This window comes from Asparagus officinalis, chromosome 5, assembly GCF_001876935.1.
Source record: "Asparagus officinalis chromosome 5, Aspof.V1, whole genome shotgun sequence".
Taxonomy (NCBI): domain Eukaryota; kingdom Viridiplantae; phylum Streptophyta; class Magnoliopsida; order Asparagales; family Asparagaceae; genus Asparagus; species Asparagus officinalis.
The window spans coordinates 129,855,556-129,878,066 of NC_033798.1; the positions used below are offsets into that span (position 1 = coordinate 129,855,556).

Here is a 22,511-nt window from a genome sequence, read left to right on the forward strand (position 1 = left end):
TCTCAATTGTATTTCCTAACATTTATATATCTAAGATTATTTAGAATTAATAAATTAATATTCTTAATTTTGTTAAAATGAAAATTAATTTTTATCCGAAAGTTGTCATATAACATTCATATGCTAATTTTATAACTTTCTGTATATTAAGCTTGTTAAATTTATTGTTAACTTTTTTTAATTCTATTTTAAAATAGGATACAATTAAATTAGATTTAGGCATGTTTAATAGTAATTTAATACATATTAATGGTTACAAAGCTCTAAAAGAATGTTATATAAGAACTTTCAGATGAAAAATTTCATGTTTGCATAGCAAAAGGCAGTAACATGCCAAATTGAACAACTCAAGCTACATAAATGCTGTGAAATACAACTCGGAATATATAAGTGCTAAATAAGTGAAACTATAAGGCATTTAAGTGCTATTTAGCCGTGATCAATTGAAGAAGAAAAAAAAAATCTTTTTCCGCAAAAATTTTAGATTCTTTGAATATTTTGCCTTATTAGTTTTTCCTAAGGTGGACTTTATATGCTCTTATTTGTTTTTGGCAACAATTACAAATCTAAGACAACGTGGAAATTTGTTTCCTAACTTTTTTTTGTGACACTCGTAATTTGAGCATGAGTTCCAGTTACTCTCCACTTCGTTTTTTTCTCTCTTCACTGGATTAATTATGAAAAAATTGTTGTTTTTAGCAAATGCTAATCACTTTCTCCAGCTCATCTTCTCTCAAAACAAACGAGAAAATTTGGAAAAAGATCTTGACGTAACAAAAAGTTCAGCGTGAGATCCACAATTTTATGAAAATCTTAAAGAACTTCACAAAACAAATCATATATATTAGAAACATATTGAACCTAAAAGAAGAAAAGTAATTAAAACCAAAATCACCGTGTCTAATATATAAATGGCCCAATTTTTCACTCTTCAATCTATTTTGTGTATCGGAAGAAATAAATACAATTTCTACCGCATCACAATTGTTAATATATAGTCTAAAATCATACTTTTCAAGGCTAAGTCACGCTCTCTATCAAAAAATAATAATAATTCTAAAGAAAATGAAGGTGTGATGTGACACTTTTTTTCGGCAACTTGTTGCTCAGGGGAGGATCCACGTAGGTAGAAGTCGGGATCCCACTTTCACCAAGGCGGCTCCTTATGCGCTCTTGAGTTACATTCAGATTTTGTGAAGATCTAAGGATTCAGATCCTCTACACTATCTAAAAAATAGTAGAGAGACCACTACATAATCATAACTATTGAGTATCTAGTTAGTGATTATGATTTTTTCTTCGAGTGTAAATTAGGAATAAGTGCAATTAATACACGGGGTATGGTGAGTGTTAGATTTAAATTGTATCATAACCGTCCACTAAGTAATCAACGATTGGGATTAAAAGTACTAGTCTCTCCACTACTTTTTTGTAGTGGAGAGGATCCAAATAAGGTTCTAACACCCATGTGTGATCCATCAATCACATAATGACTTATATATCAACCATATATGAGCCGTTACATTTCTAATATTGCAAACTAAAAAGCTTTCAGCTACATACATACCTTATGGTTGCGTTACGAGTGAGATTATGTATTTGATACTATTATTAGTGGCAATATTATTATTATATATGTAGTTTTCTCGGAGTATGGAAGCTCGTTGGGAACAATAAAAAATTTTAAGTTAATTAATTATTAATTATATGGTGACCTCGCTTTTCAGAAATCCTAGATCCGTCACTGTTAACTTGAAATTAAGGAGGAACTAATTTTGTTGGGGCTGCTGCTACGTACAAATCTAAATGTTATCAAAGAAACACATTTGTCATCGTAGGAATGTGATAGATCACTGATCCTGAAACAACCGTGTAAATTAAAAGCAGCTGGCAAATGATATTTCTGTCGATGAAGTTAGACACACACAAACGTTCTTTCTCCAATTTTAATTGGTCAACAAGTTTAATGATTTATCTTTTCCTTGATATTCAAAGTCTTAGATAGACTAAATATCAGCCTTGTCTGATGATGAATACTTTATAATCTGAGGAATAATTTGCTTATGCAGCTAGCACCATATATACTAAAATAGTAGGAGACAAAGATTTTTGTTGAAATGGTGGTCAACCTCTATAATCTACGTGAGGTGGTTTTCATAGCCCTTTAGGCTTTTAGACTTTGATGATAGCAGTAGTTTCCGATTGGAATTGGAGTGCTAGATTCCATGCACTGAGATGAATTGTTGTTGACAAGTCAAGGTTGCTTTCTTTGATGTCCCACAAAATAAAATTGTACTCTTGTGGGATATTGATTACGTGCAGCTTTCGTGATCACTTTATTTCTTCGTGGAATATTTGGTTGATTATCGTTGTGTTATTTCAACGAGGCAAAAAATGTGGTGGCTGAGGAGGAGAAGGGGATTAAAAATAAAAACAAAAACAAAAGGTACTACTTTACAGTAAAGAGTGTGCCTTGATTATAGTTGATGCTTGTATTCAAAATGGAAAATGTCTCAGGGATCCCAAAATAGGGGACCCTGAGTGAGACATATGAGGTATCGTCTCTCTGTCCCGTGATGCACTGTTGCTGTTCAGCACTCATTTTGGGAGACAGGTGACGCCTCACCTGTCCCATTCAGGGTCCCCTATTTTGGGGTCCCTGTAGCAGTACTCATTCAAAGTTAATTATCATGTATTCAGATGTTTGTTCGCAATTTGAGGTTAACACGATTTGCTTGTCAAATCTTGTAAGGTTTGGCAAGATAGTGAATGCTTAATGTGATTTTATGAATGCTTAATGTGATTTTATTTCTTACTTAGCTTAGGTCTCTATAATGAGATACATGTGAATTCTCTCACAGGAGGAAAGTCACTAACAGATGTTATCGGTTCGTATTTTAGGTTTCACAAATTCCCTCTGTACATAAGCTACATATAGCCTCAAGGAGTAAATTACATATTGATGTCTATAAGATATCATTTATAACATCCAAAAGTACAAAGTTTAGCTGAATTAAAACCACAAAGATACTATTTAGGGTTGCATATATGTGTGCCTTTTGGATATATACGGGCGAAAATGAGGAGTGCGGGGGTAAATTGTGAACAACAAAGCATGATCTTAGCTTTCAATGTTTAACAAACGTTATTTAGATCAAAACAATTATAATTACATTATCATTTTCCTGACTTTTTTTTAAGAAAAGGAATTATGTCTGCCACTTATAATCTGCAAGCTTGTGGGGCGAAAGTGATATACGTTTTGATATCGGTGGGCCGGTGGCCGTGTGTGTTGTGTATCAATCAAACTTTTAATTTAATAAGAAAAGTATTAGGTCAACAATTAGTTATGCGTGTGCTTATGTAATTATTTATGTTTGTAGGGCCTAAATGTAATTATTTATGTTGTTAGGGCCATCTATCAATGTCTCCGTACTTAATTATAATGAACATCTCAAGCACAAGTTGATATGATCAAGACATTCCTTTTTCCCCCTATTAAAAAACTACCTTTTTATGCAGGAAAAAGCTAAAATATAATAATTATTTTTGGTTAATTAGCTAAGTATAATTCTTACAGCGGGGACGCTTTGAAAAGATTTCTTTTGTTTCCACTGAATATTGGAGCGAATGCTACATGTCTAAGGTGAGTACTCAATAAATACTAAACTTAATATATATGAATATCATTTTATTCAAACACTTTGAGAACTGAAGACCCTCGTGAATAATGCTCATAATTGTAATGTATTAAAAAAGAGATAGAACTAGTAATTAAACTCTAAGATTTAACAACTTTCGAGTTAGCATGTATGCCAATTTTGTAAATTAACTAGAAGTATTGAGATTTAATCTAGATACCAAAAATTTACATTGCAAGAATGGAGGAAAATATCTCCATCTGATCAGCTTAATCACTCTTTTCATGCCATCAAAAACATTCCCGGCCCATTATTAAGGTCAAAACAAAATATCTTTCGATTGAGTACAATGATTGGGTGTCTTTTGAAAAGGAAGAAATCAGTAGAATTTGATTAAATAATCAATCAAATCAGAATCCCTGTTATCCTCTCATTCCCTCATTTTATTTAAAAGTGAATCCAGTACAAACTCTTGAACAATAGGTTAAAGTTAATCCTAATTCTAAAAGGATTTGAGTTATCTCTAAAAACTATAGTCATACTAGAATTCTATTATGAACACTTTGTAAAGCCTTTAAATAGGCATTCATGCATCCTTGTACCCAAGAGGGAAAAAAGAGAAGAAAAAGAGAAGGGGGCTGAGTACTGTAGCTATAGTAACCAAAAGCTAAAAATAATTTTTTTATTTGTTTCTCCTACTAAATCTCTCGTCATACATATTATACTTTTATTTGCTTTGCCGTTGATTGCTCCAACATAGTAACATCCCACCACCCGCATAGCATTCAAATCTCTATTACCTTTTCTTGCCGTTACGGGGTCAAAAGTTTAATTTGCTATAAGATGAATCCATTGTCATAATACCCTACTAAATCATTTTTAGAATCCATTATATATTTCATCGCTTTACTATATGTTTTGCTATAAATTGTTGTATTTGATTGCTAGCGATACCTGAATTTAAGAGTGATTTTAAAAGTGCATGAGTTTAAAAATAAATAGAGGGGAAAAATGTGTTCATATGCCAAAAAATAATAGTAATAATAAAAAAAACCCAAAAAAGTAAATTATATATAATGAAAGATTGAAAATATTAATATTTTAAAAGGTGGGATCTAAAAGGGCATCGTCCACTCTTAACTAGCGTTGGCTCAGGCTGAGGTTGCCTTTCCTTGAAGCCAGAGATTTAATGCAATCACCGTCCTTTTCTTTGTCTCTTCCCCACTTTCTTCCGTTTGTTTTCCTCCTCTTTTTCTTACATTTTCCCTCCTTTTCTTAAAGTATTTCTTTGCATAAACAATACGTGACAAAGAAAAGTTCAAAAATGTTACGGACCAAGCGTGCGTTTTGTTTTGTCCTTGAGCTGCATATGCATAATAATGCACATGCTTTTTGACGTGCGGCACTAAGCATGGGCCGGCTGAAATGGCGTAACCCAAATTTGATTTGTCTTTTAGCTTTTCAGTTAATTTTAGTATCTTCGAAAAAGTTTTACTAGGTTTACAATTAACTAGTATTTTAACCCGTGCTAAGCAAATAGTTATATCTATTAGAACATTGTTCGTGCAGAACATTGTGATGGAAACGGGATGCAAGCCAAGAGGGGGTGAATACCGTGAATAGAATTAGTACAAATATTTCGAATAAGCATAGAATATGCAGCGAAAAATAATAAAAGAAAAAACTAAAAGCAACCAATACAGGAACACACGAGATTTTTATAATAGTTCGGATTAAAATTATATGTCCACTCTTCCTTCTCACGAATGGGCCTTGCAACCACTCGCACTAAGGTACGATTCCTACAAGCATGACAATCCATCGACATAAAATAAACAAGTTGTCGATCAGATTGCTCAGCCAAGCATAGAGCATTCAAAGTAAACTAATTGTAGTCTCCTACATATGGATCGACATTATGCAATTAATTTAATCAAACTACAAAACTCGAGCCAAATGCTTAGGCATAAATGCAAAATTTGGTCTTTTATTCAAAAAGTTTCATTACAATATGTCCTCCATAGTTCTAAAAAAAAGAGGAGAAAGGGCGGTATATCTTTAATGTCCACGACCGAGTCCCGAAGAAAGGCCCGGTCGCCTCCTGGCCGCCGCCAAAAAAGAGTCGCCAAGGGAGTTGCCAGCCGACCTCAAAGCATCACTACCACATAATTGATCTATTGCAACGGTTAAGGCGCAACGGTTTTAACTGTTGTGTTAGATATCTATCGTAACGATTTTCAGGGTCTAATACAACATTTAATATAAAATGTTACCATAGGTCTAATAATTGTTTCTGAGCTTAATAATTGTTAGTGGCCTTTGGAGAGCTTTAGTAAAGCCCATGGTTTGACCGCACCGCTCAAAGGAAATCTGTCTCTCTCTCAAATCCCTAAAATCGCCGCCGAGCCAAAAAATTCCGCTCCCTAAAATCACCGTCGATCGAGCCAAAACAAGCGCCGCCCTCCTCTCATCATCGCCGTCGTCGGAGTTCTCGCCGCCTCCTCCTCCCCTAAAATCCCTAATTCGAGCTCCTCCTCTGATTCGACCGTCGTCGGAGTTCTCGCCGCCTCCTCCTCCCCTAAAATCCCTAATTCGAGCTCCTCCTCTGATTCGAGCTCCTCCTCCTTCATTTGTAGATTCGAGCTCCTCTTCCTCCTCCTCCTCCTCCTTCGTCGCTGCTGCCTTTTGTCCTCTACATTGAAAGGTACATGTATATTTCTTGCCTTTCAGTATTACATAATTTGTTCCATCAGTAATTAGTTTCATTTTCCCTCTAATTGCTGAGATATATTCAGTTGGAGATAAATTTTAAAACCCAAAACTCTGCCAACTAGAGCTTTGGATATGATTTACTCTGTCAATTAGAGCTTTGGATATGATTTTGTTTTCTCCTTCATATTCATTTTACAAATTGTTTGATCAAACACAAAAATATTATGAGGATTTGGTACAAACACTTGGCTTGAATCTATTTTAGGCCAGGAAGGAGGGTGTTGAGGACAAATATACTATGTGGGAAAACTTGGGAAGGGATATTAAAGACCTCAAAATAGAAAAATAGTGTGTCTACATAAAATTTAGTAGCAGAGGCTCATGTATAGAACTGACTCGATATGATATGTATGCTTGCATGTAAACAGGGCATGATTGCTTTATAGGTATAGTTGGACCTACATGTGAATTGGTAAGCTATGCATTAAAAATATCACCATTAACATATCCCATATTGGTCAATAAGAGAGATTACATCAGCTTAAGACAAATGTTTAGATTCAATGAAGTAGGCTTATAATGTGAATATGCCTCACTGAATTGGATACTAAATCATTTGCTTTGATCATGACATGCTCATTAAGATACTAACAATTCTTATGTAACAGTGGATCCAGCATATTTTTTTGTTGGGAAATGCTTATCTTGGATCTTGCATTATGAAGTTGAATAAATAACATTTGAACTGACTGATGCAGATGATAGTTTCTTGGTCTAAGTGGACAGACTTTTCTCGGGTTAATCCAAACTCAACTGAACTTGCAATTCATGGTAATTTGAAATGATCATAGTTTAAACTGTAATTTCTTTTTACACCGATTGACAATTTTATTTTTCGTTCATCAAATTTGCACTCAAAGGACTTAGCCGAGGACGCATTAAATTGGAACTCTGCTGTTCGCAACTATTGGTCTCTTCTTTCACCTCTGATTTTCTCGGATCATCCAAAGAGGCCTGGTGATGAGGATCCCTCTCCACCTTTTAACATGCTCAGAAATGTGCTTGACATGAATGCTCGATTAGGCGGGTTCTATGCTGCACTGTTAAATGCAGGAAAATCTGTTTGGGTTATTAATGTTGTTCCCACAAGTGGTCCAAATTATGTCCCTCTCATCCTTGACAGGGGATTTATTTCAGCACGACTGGTATGTATTTAAACCTTCTAAAGAAAATCTTCATAGTTTGTATTATTTACAATATATTCACTAGGACCACGGCGTTCTAAGTCAGGACAATCGTTGATTTACATTTACATGTATCTGCTAAGATGTAAAGGCTTGGCCTAACACCAACTATATTGGCCTGACAATGAGTTATTATTGCTATGCCTGTCAAGGAGCCCCAGTACAAAGGTGCCCAGCCCCAATGATTGGTATCTTTTTTTTATTTGATTTGCCTAACTGCCCCAACGGTTGGAACCGTTGGGGCAAACTTGGCAACCGTTGGGGCTGACTCAGCCCCAACGTAATTTGTCCCAACGGTCCTTTTTTCAGCCCCAACGGTTCTAACCGTTAGGGTCATGATTTGCCCCAACGGTTTCAACCGTTGGGGCAGCCCTGCTTTGTACTAGTGCGAGCCAAAAAATTCTGCTCCCTAAAATCGTCGTGGCCAAGATCTTCATATAATCGGCGATCTCATCACTGAATTCGTCGCTGTTTTCATATTAGATCTCATCTCCAATCTCCTCTCCGATATCATCTTTGAGCTTGTTGTCATTCTCGTCGTCGACCTACTATCGTTGGTCTCGTCGTCGTTTTCAGTCCTCGCCGGAGTCCATTTACTTTCGTCGCCGTTTTCATCTTGTTCGTTTCATCGTCGAGCTACTCTCGTTGCTCCAGAAATCGAGCCCAGATCTCGCTAACGGGAGCTTTCTAGGGTTTGCTCCACCTATCTCTTCTCATGATATTTTGATTTCTCAATTCGCACTACCGCTTTCTGAGTTCAAATTGATTTTTCCAGTTAAATTTAGTGATTTTTAAAGTTATTGACTGATGCGGCATAAACATGTACCAAAAATGTTGCAAGTGCACAACCGTGTCAAGTTATAGTATTTAAGATATCGATCCCACGAGGAAGGTGTTTTGTAGGAGAAAATATGAAATCGGTTCTTATGTTGTGTGCGTGACAAGTAGGAGTGATAAGTGAATGTGATTGTGAAGAGATTGAGAGAGTGAAAATGGTGTGAATAGGTACAAGTGTAAGTGAGAGTGGATGTGACAAAGAATGAATATGATCAATAAGGCAAGAAGGAAAAAGAAAATAAAAATCAAGAATAAAGAAAATAAAATTCAAGAATAAAAAAAAAATACAAAAAATTAAAGATGGTGGATTCAATTATAGATATGGGTAATCTAAAATTGAACCCACTTCTTAGAAAAGGGCGATTCCCTAGAAGGTTCTAGTCTAAAGGCGAATCAAACAAAAAAAAAAAAAAGAAGAAAAACTAAACCCAAGAGGGTTCTAGCCTCAAGGTGAATAGTGCAAGAAATTAAAATCTAACTACAAAATAAATTACAAAATCTAAACTATAAAATAAAATTGCAAGAATTAAATGCACGAAAATAAATCTACTCTATAAGCATTAAATAAATCTAAGGCAAGAGGGTTCTAGCCTCTTGGCTATTTAACAAGAAAATAAAATCTAAACTACAAGCATAGAAATAAAGCTACACTAATAAGCAATAAAAGAGAAAAAGAAAAAAAAATGCAAACCTTCAAATAATTCTCCATCTTCATCTTCATCTTCATCATCCAATAAAGAGAAGAAGAGAAAAATTTAAAGTGGTGAAAAAATTATTATTATTAATTGCAACTAAAGTTACAATTTTGGAAGGCCTTCTCAATTAAGAGTAGCCCTCCTCTCCAAAAGGGGTTACAAAAATTTTCACACCCTTAACCCCTCACTCTCTACCACTGTTTATAGTAATCTTCAATGAATATGAGCCATTGGATTTGTCTTGAGCCCCAAACAACAATCTTCACCTTTGATTTATTTGATTTTCAAAAGAAATTCAAAAATCCAATTTGTAGTAGCACTCAAGTCCACATCCGGAGAAGCTCATTTGATTTTCATTTAATTTCAATTCTGCAGCAAAAAGTCAGGCCCAATTCCTTTTGATTTTCTCATTTGATTTTCACAATAAGCAACTCGGCCCATTCAATTCCTTGTTGTTTGCAACCGGCCCATTGATTCATTTGATTTTCAATTAAAATCTCCTTGCATCCAAAGTCCGGTCCATGAAACAAAATTCACATCTCAGTAGCAGCAGGTCAGCAGGTCCGGTCATGAGATTTGATTGCAAAATTTCCAAGTTGCAACACATAAGTCCAGCTCTTATGGAACTTCCCATTTGATTTTCAAAATAGCAAAGTACGGCCCATCAAATCTCTAAGTCATCAAGTCCGGCCCATGAATTAAAATTCATTTGATTTTGAAGCAACCGGTCCATCTTGAAAATCCAGCAGCAAGGAAAAACAACTCCGGTCTTGAGTAGAAATTAAGTCCGGTCATTTTTGCATTTAAGTCCGGCCCATTCTTCAAAATCAAAGCATCCAAATGGGAATCAACTCTAACAAATCCGGCCCAAAGTCCAAAGTCTGCAGCAGTGATTTTTTTGTGAAAATCCACCACATCCGGTCATTAATTCAAATCTTTGCATAAAAGCCCACTACATTCCAACTATTTGCATCCAAGTTCATGTTTGATTTTGAAATTCCAAGCCTCTACAACTAAGTCCAGCAGTCCGGTTCTATTGGCTTTTTGCTTCAATGTGCTTCTAAAATGCTACAAAAATAGAGAAGAGAGATTTTGAGGGGTTTTTACATTTAATAATATTATTTATATTTTCATTCATTTATGTGCAAACTAATCTAACAACAATTATTAATGGTATATTTATTTATATAAAATAGATAATGAGGGTATAAAATTATAATAAAATATGATTATCAAATACCCCCACACCTAAACTTTTGCTAGTCCTCTAGCAAAGGAAAAAAATAAAAAGAAGATCCTAACTCACTTTCGCAGGAATCGCGGTTGTATTTAGCGCATACAACAAGCCTTTAAACCCCTAGGTTACCCTAGTGGACGAGTTGTAGTCTCGTGAGGGTTTGCAGTGAATATACCCACAAAATTCGGTCAACTTGCCAAATTAAAGAAGTCAGTAAATAACTAAATTCACTTGATAACTTTTAGATAATCTAATTGGAGCCAGTTATCACTCAAGAAAACATTTTTATATATAACTCTAAGGTATATTTTTAAGAAAATCTTCTCATTGTAGCAATACAAAACCAAGCCAAACTTAGAAATTTAATTTAAAAGTTTTGAAAAGAACATGCTAACTCTTTGTTTTAAATAATTTTCAAGTTGCTTGATTTAAAATATTTTCCAAGACCATATATACAACTATAAAATATTTATTATTATTATTATTATTTTTAACTCTTTCACCCTTGGTGATTTTTTTTCTACTTTAACGGGCTTTCTAAGTGACCTTTTAACGAGTTTTGGGCCAATGGATCTCAACCCAATTGGGCTTAGGTCATTAAGTATGAAAATACATCATTGGGCTTAATTACTCGGTCAGCTTAGGCTTTATAAGATAGAATCACCTAGAATTCACGAGTTTTTTTTTTGTGCCCATTTTTCGCACTCTTCTTTTGCAATTTTTTTTTTGTATATGTATATATATTTTGAAAAATATGTAAATCAAGACACTTTGAAAAATTATTTTCAACTTTAAGCTAAGCATGCAAAAATTTCATTATTTTAAATAAAAGTCCAAGTTAAGGCTTAAGTAAAATATACTACTTTGAAAATCATTTCTTAAGAAATTTATTTAGAGTTATCATAAAAAGTAAACTTAAGTAAATAACTAACTAGGAATTAGAAAATTTCAAATTTATCAAATAATTTAATTATTACTTAACTCAATCAATTTGGCAAGTGATGATATTTTTAAAATTTTTTTTTAAAAAGGAAAAAGAACAAAAATGTAACTAAAAATGTAAAATACAGCGAAAAAAATAACTAATTTCCATCCCCACACCTAAATTTTGCATTGTCCTCAATGCAAACTCTATGATGCATAAAGGAAAGCAGATAAGAAGTGAAACACTTATATTTGGTCGGTTGATAAAAATCTGCAATTACCTTTGGTCTGAGGAGGATGAAAACAACAATTTATTCTTCTTCTTCTTCTTCTTTTCTTTCTTTTTTTTTTCTTTTTTTTCTTTTTTTTTCTTCTTTTTTTTTTTTCTAAAAACTCTAACTCTTCATCAAAAATTTCCTCAAAACTTAAATCACACTCTTCTTCTTCTTCTTCTTCTTCTGATCTTTCCTGAATGTAGTTTATTTCTAGAGGCTGATTATTTGGTTGGTCCCCTGGATTAAAAATGTTGAGATCAGCAGTCAAATTCCCAAAGGACAGCTTCATTTGACCAGTTCTACAGTTGATGAGAGCATTAGAAGTGGCTAAGAACGGTCGTCCTAAGATGACAGGTGTCTGTCCTTTGGGATTGGAAACAGGCTGTGTTTCCAAGACTACAAAATCTACTGGAAAAATAAAATCTCCAACCTTAATCAGAACATCCTCTAACTCACCCATAGGGACCTTGACAGATCTATCAGCCAACTGTAAGGTGCATTTGGTTGGGTTCAGTACACCTAGACCCAATTGCTGATAGACTGAATATGGAAGCAAATTGACACTGGCCCCTAAGTCTAAAAGCGCCTTATCAATGTGAGTATTACCAATGATACATGAAATGATGGGGGAACCTGGATCTTTACGTTTCAAAGGTATGGGATTTGACAGCATTTCACTGATATTGGCGGCTAAAAAGACTTTCTTTGGGACATTTATTCTCCTCTTCTTAGTGCACAATTCTTTTAAAAATTTAGCATAAGATGGAATTTGTTCAATTACATCTAAGAGAGGAATGTTGACCTTAACCTGCTTGAATGTCTCTAGGATTTTCTCCTCCTGAGGAGAGTGTTTCCTAGACCTGAGTCTATCTGGAAAGGGAGCAACCGGTCTAAATCTATCAAAAGCAGGCTCAGGTTCGGGTTCAGGTTCTTGGTCATCTGAGGGGAGTGATTGTTGAATAGATTCATCAGAAGGAGAAGGAGAAGGAATTTGTACAGGATCAAGAGTTTGACTTGGCGGAGTTCTCACTTGATTATCGACCTGTCTACCTGACCGAAGTGAATGGATTGCATTCACTTGAGCTTCATAGGATGAACTGCATCCTGTGTTATTAGGGTTGACCACGGGTTGACTCGGAAATTTTCCTTTCTCTCTTTCACTCACGGCACTAGCTAGTTGACCAAGTTGGGATTCTAATCTAGCTATAGCTTGAGTGTTGGAGTTGAGCATTTGTCCGGTTGATTGCATGAAGGAATTCAACGTGCTAGATGTTTGAGTCAACATATTCGTGGTTTGAGTAGAGGCCTTAATTATGGTTTCTAAACCCCTTTCCAAGACATTGAGACGTTTATCTTGATCTGGATTGTGAGGAGTTTGAATTACAGCTTGATGAGGAGGAGACTGATTTTGATACGGCAGATTGGGTTGTTGAAATTGTGAATGAGAATTGAATGGAACTGTGTTTCCCCTAGGAAAATGTTGGGTCGAAGCGGGAGTGAAATTTTGAGTTCCGGGAGAATTTCCTAGATTCCATGCAAAGTTGGGATGATTTCTCCAACCTGGATTGTAGGTTGGAGAAAATGGATCATTTCTAGGGTGCTGGAATGCAGCGTTCATCTGTTCTATTGCGTTGTTATTTCCTAGGAGAGGGCATTCCTCTGAAACGTGGGTAGGAGACTGACAATTATGACATCCTGGGAAAGAAACATGATTGAGTTGAGCTGGAGCTCGTTCCTTAATTTCTAAGGCTTCTAACCTCCGCAGAATTGTCGCCATCTTCGCTTCAGAAGCAATGTTTGACTCCAAGGAAAGACCACTAGACTTAGAATGGGGAACTGATGAAACCCTGTCATCGCACTGTTCCCATTGCATTGTTTTTTCAGAAAGACTCTCCAAAAACTCCCAAGCTTCATCAGCATTTTTCCTCATAAAATCCCCGTGGCACATTGATTCTAAGGAAGTTTTTGCAGAATAATCTAATCCCTCATAAATTATTTGGCACAATCGCCATTTCTCTAAACCGTGATGAGGACATTGGATGAGAAGATCTTTAAATCGGTCAAAATACTTCCAAAAAGGTTCTCCCGGGATAATTTTAAAGTTTTGAATGCTGTTCCTAAGCTTTACCGTTTTATGAATAGGAAAAAATTTCTTAAGAAAAACGGTGACAAATTCATCCCAAGTTGAGATGGAATTTGTTGGTAAGCTGTACAGCCATTTTTTAGCTTTATCCTTAAGAGCAAATGGAATAAATCTAAGCTTAACCGCATCTTCATTTAATTCTCTCATTTTAATCATAATACACACTTCCTCAAATTCCGAAATAAAAATATATGCGTCTTCTGTTTCATTACCAAGGAATTTGGGAAGCATGTTTATGTATTGCGGTCTAAGCTCAAAACTTATTCCATTTGTTTCGGGGAGCCTAATGCATGAGGGGATTGCATTCCTAATGGGATAGCACATATCATGAAGAACGGGTGGATTAGGATGCTCCATTTCTATGATTGGTTCAAAGCGAATTAATCGATGTGTATTATCCCTAATCCACTGTTGCATACACCAAAATATTTCTTTTTATTTTTAAATTTTTTTTTTAAAGAAAAGAAAGAAAATTAGTTTTTTTTTTGAGAAGATAAAGAAAAAGAAAAATCCTAACTAAAACAAATCAAAACAATCACTTTTCAATCAACTCTAATTCTAGGGTTTAGCCTAACTCAACTAGACCAGCTCCTAACCAAAAACTCCTACAGTGAAAAGATCAAAGTTTTACCCAGGTAGTTAGCCAGGTAAGGATAGTACTAGAGGGTGATCAAAGATCAATTAAGTACCTCTTTCCTTGCGGAGCGCTTTACGCAACCCCTAAACCTTGCCTTAGACACCAACTAATCTGAGAAAACTTAAACCGGTTCACTTAAGGATTTCTTGTTCCTTATTGAGCTCGAATCCTTAGGGGCCAACGTCTAATGAGTTTTATTAGGCTTGGGTGGTGTAGTGAGGAATTAGTGATTTTTGGGCTAAGGAAAGGGTGATGAAATCCCTCACCTTATCTTGATTATGGGGTTTTGCCCTTAAAAATATTTTGAAGTGTGTGCCAAATCAAGATGCTCAAATCACTTGGTGAATTCCTACTAACTATATGAAATGCAACCCAATGAATTAAAAACAACTAAAAAGGATGGGAAAAAAAATCTTTTTCTTTTTTTTTAATTAGGGTTAACAATCAAACAAATGAGAAGGGGGGATTTGTTTGAATTTATTATCTTGTTAGTAAATGTCAAAGTGAAGGGTGAATTTTATTATGGTCAACGGAAATAAAATCTTTTTTTTTTAAGATCCTAATTGTCACTAATTGTGAGAAACTAACTAAAGGTGTGGAATTGAAAATATAAGGAAGAAGACTTACCACAAGCGAATATCCAATTCCTCAATCTCCAATTCTTGATCTTTAATCTCCAAGTAGTTCTTTCACAATAAACACACAAGTTAAAGAACCAAAATAATTAAAACCTACTTAAGCACCTTCCCCGGCAACGGCGCCAAAAACTTGATGCGGCATAAACATGTACCAAAAAGGTTGCAAGTGCACAACCGTGTCAAGTTATAGTATTTAAGATATCGATCCCACGAGGAAGGTGTTTTGTAGGAGAAAATATGAAATCGGTTCTTATGTTGTGTGCGTGACAAGTAGGAGTGATAAGTGAATGTGATTGTGAAGAGATTGAGAGAGTGAAAATGGTGTGTGAATAGGTGCAAGTGTAAGTGAGAGTGGATGTGACAAAGAATGAATATGATCAATAAGGCAAGAAGGAAAAAGAAAATAAAAATCAAGAATAAAGAAAATAAAATTCAAGAATAAAAGAAAATACAAGAAATTAAAGATGGTGGATTCAATTATAGATATGGGTAATCTAAAATTGAACCCACTTCTTAGAAAAGGGTGATTCCCTAGAGGGTTCTAGCCTAAAGGCGAATCAAACAAAATAAAAATAAACAAAAAGAAAAACTAAACCCAAGAGGGTTCTAGCCTCAAGGTGAATAGTGCAAGAAATTAAAATTTAACTACAAAATAAATTGCAAAATCTAAACTATAAAATAAAATTGCAAGAATTAAATGCACGAAAATAAATCTACTCTATAAGCATGAAATAAATCTAAGGCAAGAGGGTTCTAGCCTCTTGGCTATTTAACAAGAAAATAAAATCTAAACTACAAGCATAGAAATAAAGCTACACTAATAAGCAATAAAAGAGAAAAAGAAAAGAAATGCAAACCTTCAAATAATTCTCCATCTTCATCTTCATCTTCATCATCCAATAAAGAGAAGAAGAGAAAAAATTAAAGTGATGAAAAAATTATTATTATTAATTGCAACTAAAGTTATAATTTTGGAAGGCCTTCTTAATTAAGAGTAGCCCTCCTTTCCAAAAGGAGTTACAAAAATTTTCATACCCTTAACCCCTCACTCTCTACCCTTATTTATAGTAATCTTCAATTAATATGAGCCATTGGATTTGTCTTGAGCCCCAAGCAACAATCTTCACCTTTGATTTATTTGATTTTCAAAAGAAATTCAAAAATCCAATTTGTAGTAGCACCCAAGTCCACATCCGGAGAAGCCCATTTGATTTTCATTTAATTTCAATTCTGCAGCAAAAAGTCAGGCCTAATTCCTTTTGATTTTCTCATTTGATTTTCACAATAAGCAACTCGGCCCATTCAATTCCTTGTTGTTTGCAACCGGCCCATTGATTCATTTGATTTTCAATTAAAATCTCCTTGCATCCAAAGTCCGGTCCATGAAACAAAATTCACATCTCAGTAGCAGCAGATCAGCAGGTCCGGTCATGAGATTTGATTGCAAAATTTCCAAGTTGCAACACACAAGTCCAGCTCTTATGGAACTTCCCATTTGATTTTCAAAATAGCAAAGTCTGGCCCATCAAATCTCTAAGTCATCAAGTCCGGCCCATGAATTAAAATTCATTTGATTTTGAAGCAACCGGTCCATCTTGAAAATCCAGCAGCAAGGAAAAACAACTTCGGTCTTGAGTAGAAATTAAGTCCGGTCATTTTTGCATTTAAGTCCGGCCCATTCTTTAAAATCAAAGCATCCAAATGGGAATCAACTCTAACAAATCCGGCCCAAAGTCCAAAGTCTGCAGCAGTGATTTTTTTGTGAAAATCCACCACATCCGGTCATTAATTCAAATCTTTGCATAAAAGCCCACTACATTCCAACTATTTGCATCCAAGTTCATGTTTGATTTTGAAATTCCAAGCCTCTACAACTAAGTCCAGCAGTCCGGTTCTATTGGCTTTTTGCTTCAATGTGCTTCTAAAATGCTACAAAAATAGAGAAGAGAGATTTTGAGGGGTTTTTACATTTAATAATATTATTTATATTTCCATTCATTTATGTGCAAACTAATCTAACAACAATTATTAATAGTATATTTATTCATATAAAATAGATAATGAGGGTATAAAATTATAATAAAATATGATTATCATTGACTAGCATATAAATTAGCCGGGAAATCTATGATGATGTATATGAAATCTTTTCAATGACCCGCTTAGTTATTGCATGTTATATATCACTTTTATTTCTCAAGTTTTGTCCCAAAAAAATTGATAATTTGTTATGATGTGTATCTGAGTCATGTTCCCCAATTAAATGAGTTGCAGAAAACTTGTATGCTATATATAATCCTTATCATCACAAAGAAGATAATGTTATATATCACGTTTTATAAGTCATGCCTAATATCAGTATAATCTTATGTTCTTGAGCCAAGAAAGGGTTCATATAAGCAATTGACATGTGGCATATTTTATTGATTATATTCAGAAATCCATCTTTATTCCTGAAACATAAGAGTTCACTTGTGACCAGCATAGGGCTGATAAGTCGGAAGGTTCAATTGACATATAAATGCGGAACATTGTTAACTTAGATATGGACCTATAAAGGAGACTTTGGTGTGGAGCTCAAGATTCTGAGATTAGGATCATTCTTCTGAGTTCTAGGAAAGAAGTTCAGGGACAATCATCTGCATGTTTTGTTGTTTAGTGTACTTTCATCATGTATTATAAACTGAAATAATACATGATTGCTCTATTATTGAGCAAAATTCATAACTAGCTGTAAATAGTTGGACAAGCTTAGTTGCTATGTAATTTTTCTTATTAAACTAGTGAAAGAACCAATGCACACATGTTGACCCGTACAGATGGGAACATCTTGGATGCATCTGTGCATCATATAGTTTCAGAAGTTGTTGCCTATTGAAATTGATTTTGACCTTCATGTTGATGAAAACATGATTTTATCCCTTGAGATATTAAATTCCATAGTGCAAATCAATGTTTAAGCTTTTCATTTGGAATTACCTCTCTGATTTGCTGCAGCAAAAGCTATGCACTTTATTTTGGTCCCTTCATGCGCAGTTTATTTTGTACAAACCAGTAGAATCACTATAGTCCTTAAAAACATATGGTTGCACACTTGGATTGGCTCAGTCCAAATTCTGCTGCTTGGACTGCTGAAATTGAGCCTGCCATGTCAGTGCGTGCGGATCACCCAAATTCTTGTAGAAACAATCCCTACTCTCCTTTACATTATATACTGTTTAATACAAAGAATCACTTAACAAAATGTCAAGGGATTTTTGGAACTTATACAATAATAGCTTAATTTCTTAACCATATCTGATAAATTAATTCTGATTTTCATACTAGCCAAAATACTTAAGCACTCCAAAATGACACTGATAAATTTTGACTAATATTAACCACAAGAAGACTCCAAAGAAGCATTGGAATAAATTTAGTATATGAGTCTACCATCAATGAGCACGGTATTGGAACATTTACAGCATTCATATCAAGAGAATCATTTACTTCTATTTCTTTATGTTATTGCAGTGCAACTCTACCTAGAGAACCAATGTCCTCTAGTATTACAGGGAGATTGCCTAGCTTGGAGGAGCTAGAGTCCTATGCCCTTGAGCAATGGGAGGTTCTCTCTCTGTCCCTCCCTGTACTTTTCTTATATATTACTCGCTAAGGATGTCACTATTTCCAATGGTTTTGCATCTTATTCTCTATTCCAAGTTATATGGTTTGGACCATCTGCTTCATATTTTATGTTCCTAAGGATAATAGTGTTCTTTCACCTTGGGGTAGACCAGTGTTTCTTGTTGCAACTCATAAGCTCAGCTCAAGCAGAGAGGTTAACGAATTTCAGGTCCTCTATGCTGTGAGTTTTTCAGTGAGGTCTTTTGAGTTCAAGGTTCTCTGCTTCTAAGTTTCCTTATTCAAGTTGGTGGATTCTCAGCATATAGATATTTAATACGTAAACATTCATGAAACATTTAGAAGTGTTGATGCCATGCAGGGAAAATGAAGCTGCGACGCTAATTAAGTATGGTTTTCAGTTCCTGGTTTGTTTCTATTAAAACTTCATTAATAAGTTCGTTATTCACCTTGATATTACCTTATGGTTGTTTCTTTAAACAGCTGATGGAAACCAATGCCCAACTGTGGTACATAGTAGGGGAGTATATCTCATCTTCTGAGGTAAGAAGTTCTAGCACTCATTCCATAGCTTTCAGCAAGATTAGCATATTTCTTGTTGTTACATGTGCCCATCGATGATCAAGGACTTGATACTTTTATAAAATTTTATAAATCTTTTGTTGTGTCCATATCTAACTCCATTTTAAGGGGAAGACACAGTTGATGCTCTATCTATCTATGCACATCTTATACACATGCATTTATGTTGGTCCAATGTACCTATGTATGCGCACACGTATAACTATTCATGCATTAATTAATTTATACATACATATATACATGTATGGACGTATGCATGCTTACATTTATGTGACTGTTTGTGTGCATGTGTAATGTACTTTTTCTATATTCTAATGTTTTGGTTTTTGCTCATTGTTTGAAGGATTGTGGCGTGGACCCCACAGATCTGATATCGTTTCTTCTTGAGCTTAGTTTTCATACCATGGGCAAGGTATTGACTGTATGTGCTTTTCATTATGAAGTTACTTCATGTTATATACATATATAATGTATTAGATTTATAAGCAAAATCTCTTCTCGAGTAAGTGAGTTTAAAACTAAGTAGGGATAAATTTTTTAGTTTTTAGGGATAAAATGGCATTGCTACATTAGCGTGAAGAAAGTCACAAGAATTAACGGTTAGAGAATTTTACAAAACTTGATATGACAATTTTGCCCTTAGGGATGCATGTGCAGACATTGACTAGTATTTGGACAAACTGTAACAGTGGGTGATTCTAGATCAAGTTCAAAAGAGAAGAGATCATTTGAGGTAATTTCAAATCTAGAATTCTCAATCCTAAATTCATTGTTTGGGAAGCATCCATGTAATATTTGTCACATGTGCAACTTGAAACAACATACTTTTTCCCCAATTTATCCAAACCCTTTTTTGTTAAAATGGTTGGATTTGGAATTGTGGCAACAAACAAGCATGATGTACATTGTTCTCTTAACTTCCTTTTCAAACATCTTTTTTCCCCAATTTTATTATCATCATTGCAAAAATTATGCTGATTCATGGAAATTTACACAGGTACAGAAATGATGAAAGCCAAGATTGAGATTGATACTGACAGGTTCCTAGTGAGTATTTGACATTGAGGAACAAGTTTTTGGAAACAAATAGAGAATATAGTCTTTGATCGAGAAGTTTCATGTTTTGTAATCAAATGTTGAAGTACATTGTTTGAATGTTAGTTCGGTACGATATTTTCTGAGTTGAAATGTTGGTAGTGTGGATTTAATACTTTGTAGTTTTTATACTATACTGATGTATGTTGGCACTTATCATTATGGTTGATTATGCTCAACATAATCACTTTTATATTGTGTATTAAAATTTGACTTGGCCATGTTCTCAAAAAGATTGTCCAGGTAATTGAATACTATAATTATTTTGACGTAGGAAACCAAGAACAGCTTCGATTGAGCAGTTGCAATAGCTCGATTAAAACCATTGCGATAGCTCGATCAAAACCGCTGCGATAGCTCGATCTAAACTGTTGCGATAGCTCAATCCAAACTGTTGTGTTAGGTCTTTTAAAACTGTTGCAATAGCTCCAACTGTCGCCGTAGCTTTATCAAAACCATACTTATAGCCTACTAAAATCGTTGCGTTAGGTCTTTTAAAACTGTTGCAATAGCTCCAACTGTTGCAATAGCTCTATCAAAACCATAGCTTTAGCCTACTAAAACCGTTGCGTTAGATCTTTTAAAATTGTTGTAATATCTAAAAAAATCGCTGCAGTAGCTTGAAAATCGTCGCAATAGCTCAATCAAAACCGCTGCAATAGCTTAAAAACCGTCGCAATAGCTCAATCAAAACCATTGCAATGGCTTAAAAACCACTTACCTTTTAAAACCGTTGCATTAGATGCGGGGGCAACGGTTCAAAAAACCGTCGCAATAGAGTTCAAAACCATTACGGTAGAGGTAGGGCAACGGCAACATATGAGGCGGTTTGAGAACCGTCGCACTTGCTCAAGGGCGACGGTTCCATGGCTAGCGCAACGGTTTTGAACCGTTGCGTTAGAGCAAATATGTGGTAGTGCATCCACTTCTTGTTCTAGTCCCTAGATAGTCTTGGACTGTCTAGAGCTGATGGTCTGGTAGCACCCCAGTAACCTTTTCGTCTCGGCCAGTTCAACCTCCAAGACAGCAGCCCGTCTCTCTGCCTCTTCCCTGGTTGATCTCTCTACGACCAGCATGTGTTCGAGCCGGCGGAATAGAGCTAGCTCTAATGAAGCCCCTTGGGCTTGACAAGCTTGAAAATCTTGATGAATGTCATTGCTTGACATTTCCTTCAAACTTCCCTCGCCAGCGCCACCGCCAGGGCCAGGAGAAGACTCATTTGCACCATCCACCTCATCGACCGAAGCAAGAGGTTCTTTACCGGGTCGACGATACGGTCCAGGTCTCGGGGAAGATTCCCCAGCAAACCCTACATCCACAGAGTCGGCTAAGTACCTTCTCATATCCCTCGTCCCACCAGAAGAGGGAGCAACCTCAATCACGTGGGGCCTTCTGTCAGAATCCTCCTCCACATCAAGAGCCCCCCTTAATCTCTTCTGAGACCCCCCAGCAGAGCCTTCCCTCTTGGCCCCGAGCCTCCTGTTACATAGCTCCACTGACGGAGGAATAGGAGAGCTCGCCCTAATCGTGAAGCCAGTGGAAGACAAGATCATGGATATGTTCTCCACCAAGTCCTCCATGTCCAAAGCCCTGGCATAAGAACAGATCTTCTCCAAGGCCTTCTTCTCCAGACTGCTAAGGGCAACTGGCATTAGGGCCTGCAAATCGGCAACTGGCATTAGGGCCTCCAGATTTGCCTCTAGCCAGGTCGAGCAGACAAATATGTCATCAGCTCCATAAGCCCACACAAAGTGCTCCCTCCAATCCTCCTCCAACTCAGGAAGATCTAAGGAGAGCTTGAAATTATCATCAATATGATAAAAATAATGTGGGTCCCCTTCAGTCGATCCTACACTCAACAAATGACCTAGCACTTTCATGCTGGGCCGTACTCCAACTCGGTAGCAGACGACCACGAAGGCCATCAAAGCTCCTATCGCATTCGGATAAAACTGCATGGGGGAAACCCCCCGAGCTACATGTAGTCCCCTAACAAAGGGATGAAGAGGCAGCTACAGACCCTGCTCTAGATGTACCAAGTACAGTGGCACTCGCCCCTCACCATGATTATATATAGGCTCCGTCAGCTTGGGCTCCTCAAGCGTTACGGCTCGAGGAATATCGAACCTCTCCCATGCCCATTTCAACTGATCCCTAAGGACCCTTGAACGCAGACGCTGAAGTACGACAAGCTTTTCTTCGCGATGGCTAGAAGCGGGAACTGGAG

The 22,511-nt window shown here is 35.9% G+C and overlaps 1 protein-coding gene across 16 annotated transcripts; it reads left to right on the top strand.

The window, feature by feature from the left end:
- On the top strand, window positions 6,189-20,492 carry LOC109841350 (RNA polymerase II transcription factor B subunit 2-like). 16 transcript variants are annotated; one of them, XM_020410284.1, is made up of 9 exons: window positions 6,749-7,184; window positions 7,274-7,558; window positions 18,497-18,590; window positions 18,758-18,830; window positions 18,969-19,014; window positions 19,091-19,150; window positions 19,533-19,601; window positions 19,879-19,922; window positions 20,187-20,492. In XM_020410284.1, exons 3-9 carry the CDS (start codon window positions 18,584-18,586, stop codon window positions 20,212-20,214), a joined length of 327 nt encoding a protein of 108 aa, XP_020265873.1. In that variant the 5' UTR covers window positions 6,749-7,184; window positions 7,274-7,558; window positions 18,497-18,583; the 3' UTR covers window positions 20,215-20,492. The 16 variants fall into 16 exon arrangements, 3 of the variants coding, with proteins under 3 accessions (XP_020265873.1, XP_020265872.1, XP_020265874.1); XR_002247243.1 differs by lacking the exons at window positions 18,497-18,590; window positions 18,758-18,830 and adding an exon at window positions 17,421-18,162 and having other exon boundaries at window positions 6,737-7,184; window positions 19,833-19,922; XR_002247242.1 differs by lacking the exons at window positions 18,497-18,590; window positions 18,758-18,830 and adding an exon at window positions 17,421-18,162 and having other exon boundaries at window positions 6,738-7,184; window positions 18,969-18,995; window positions 19,833-19,922.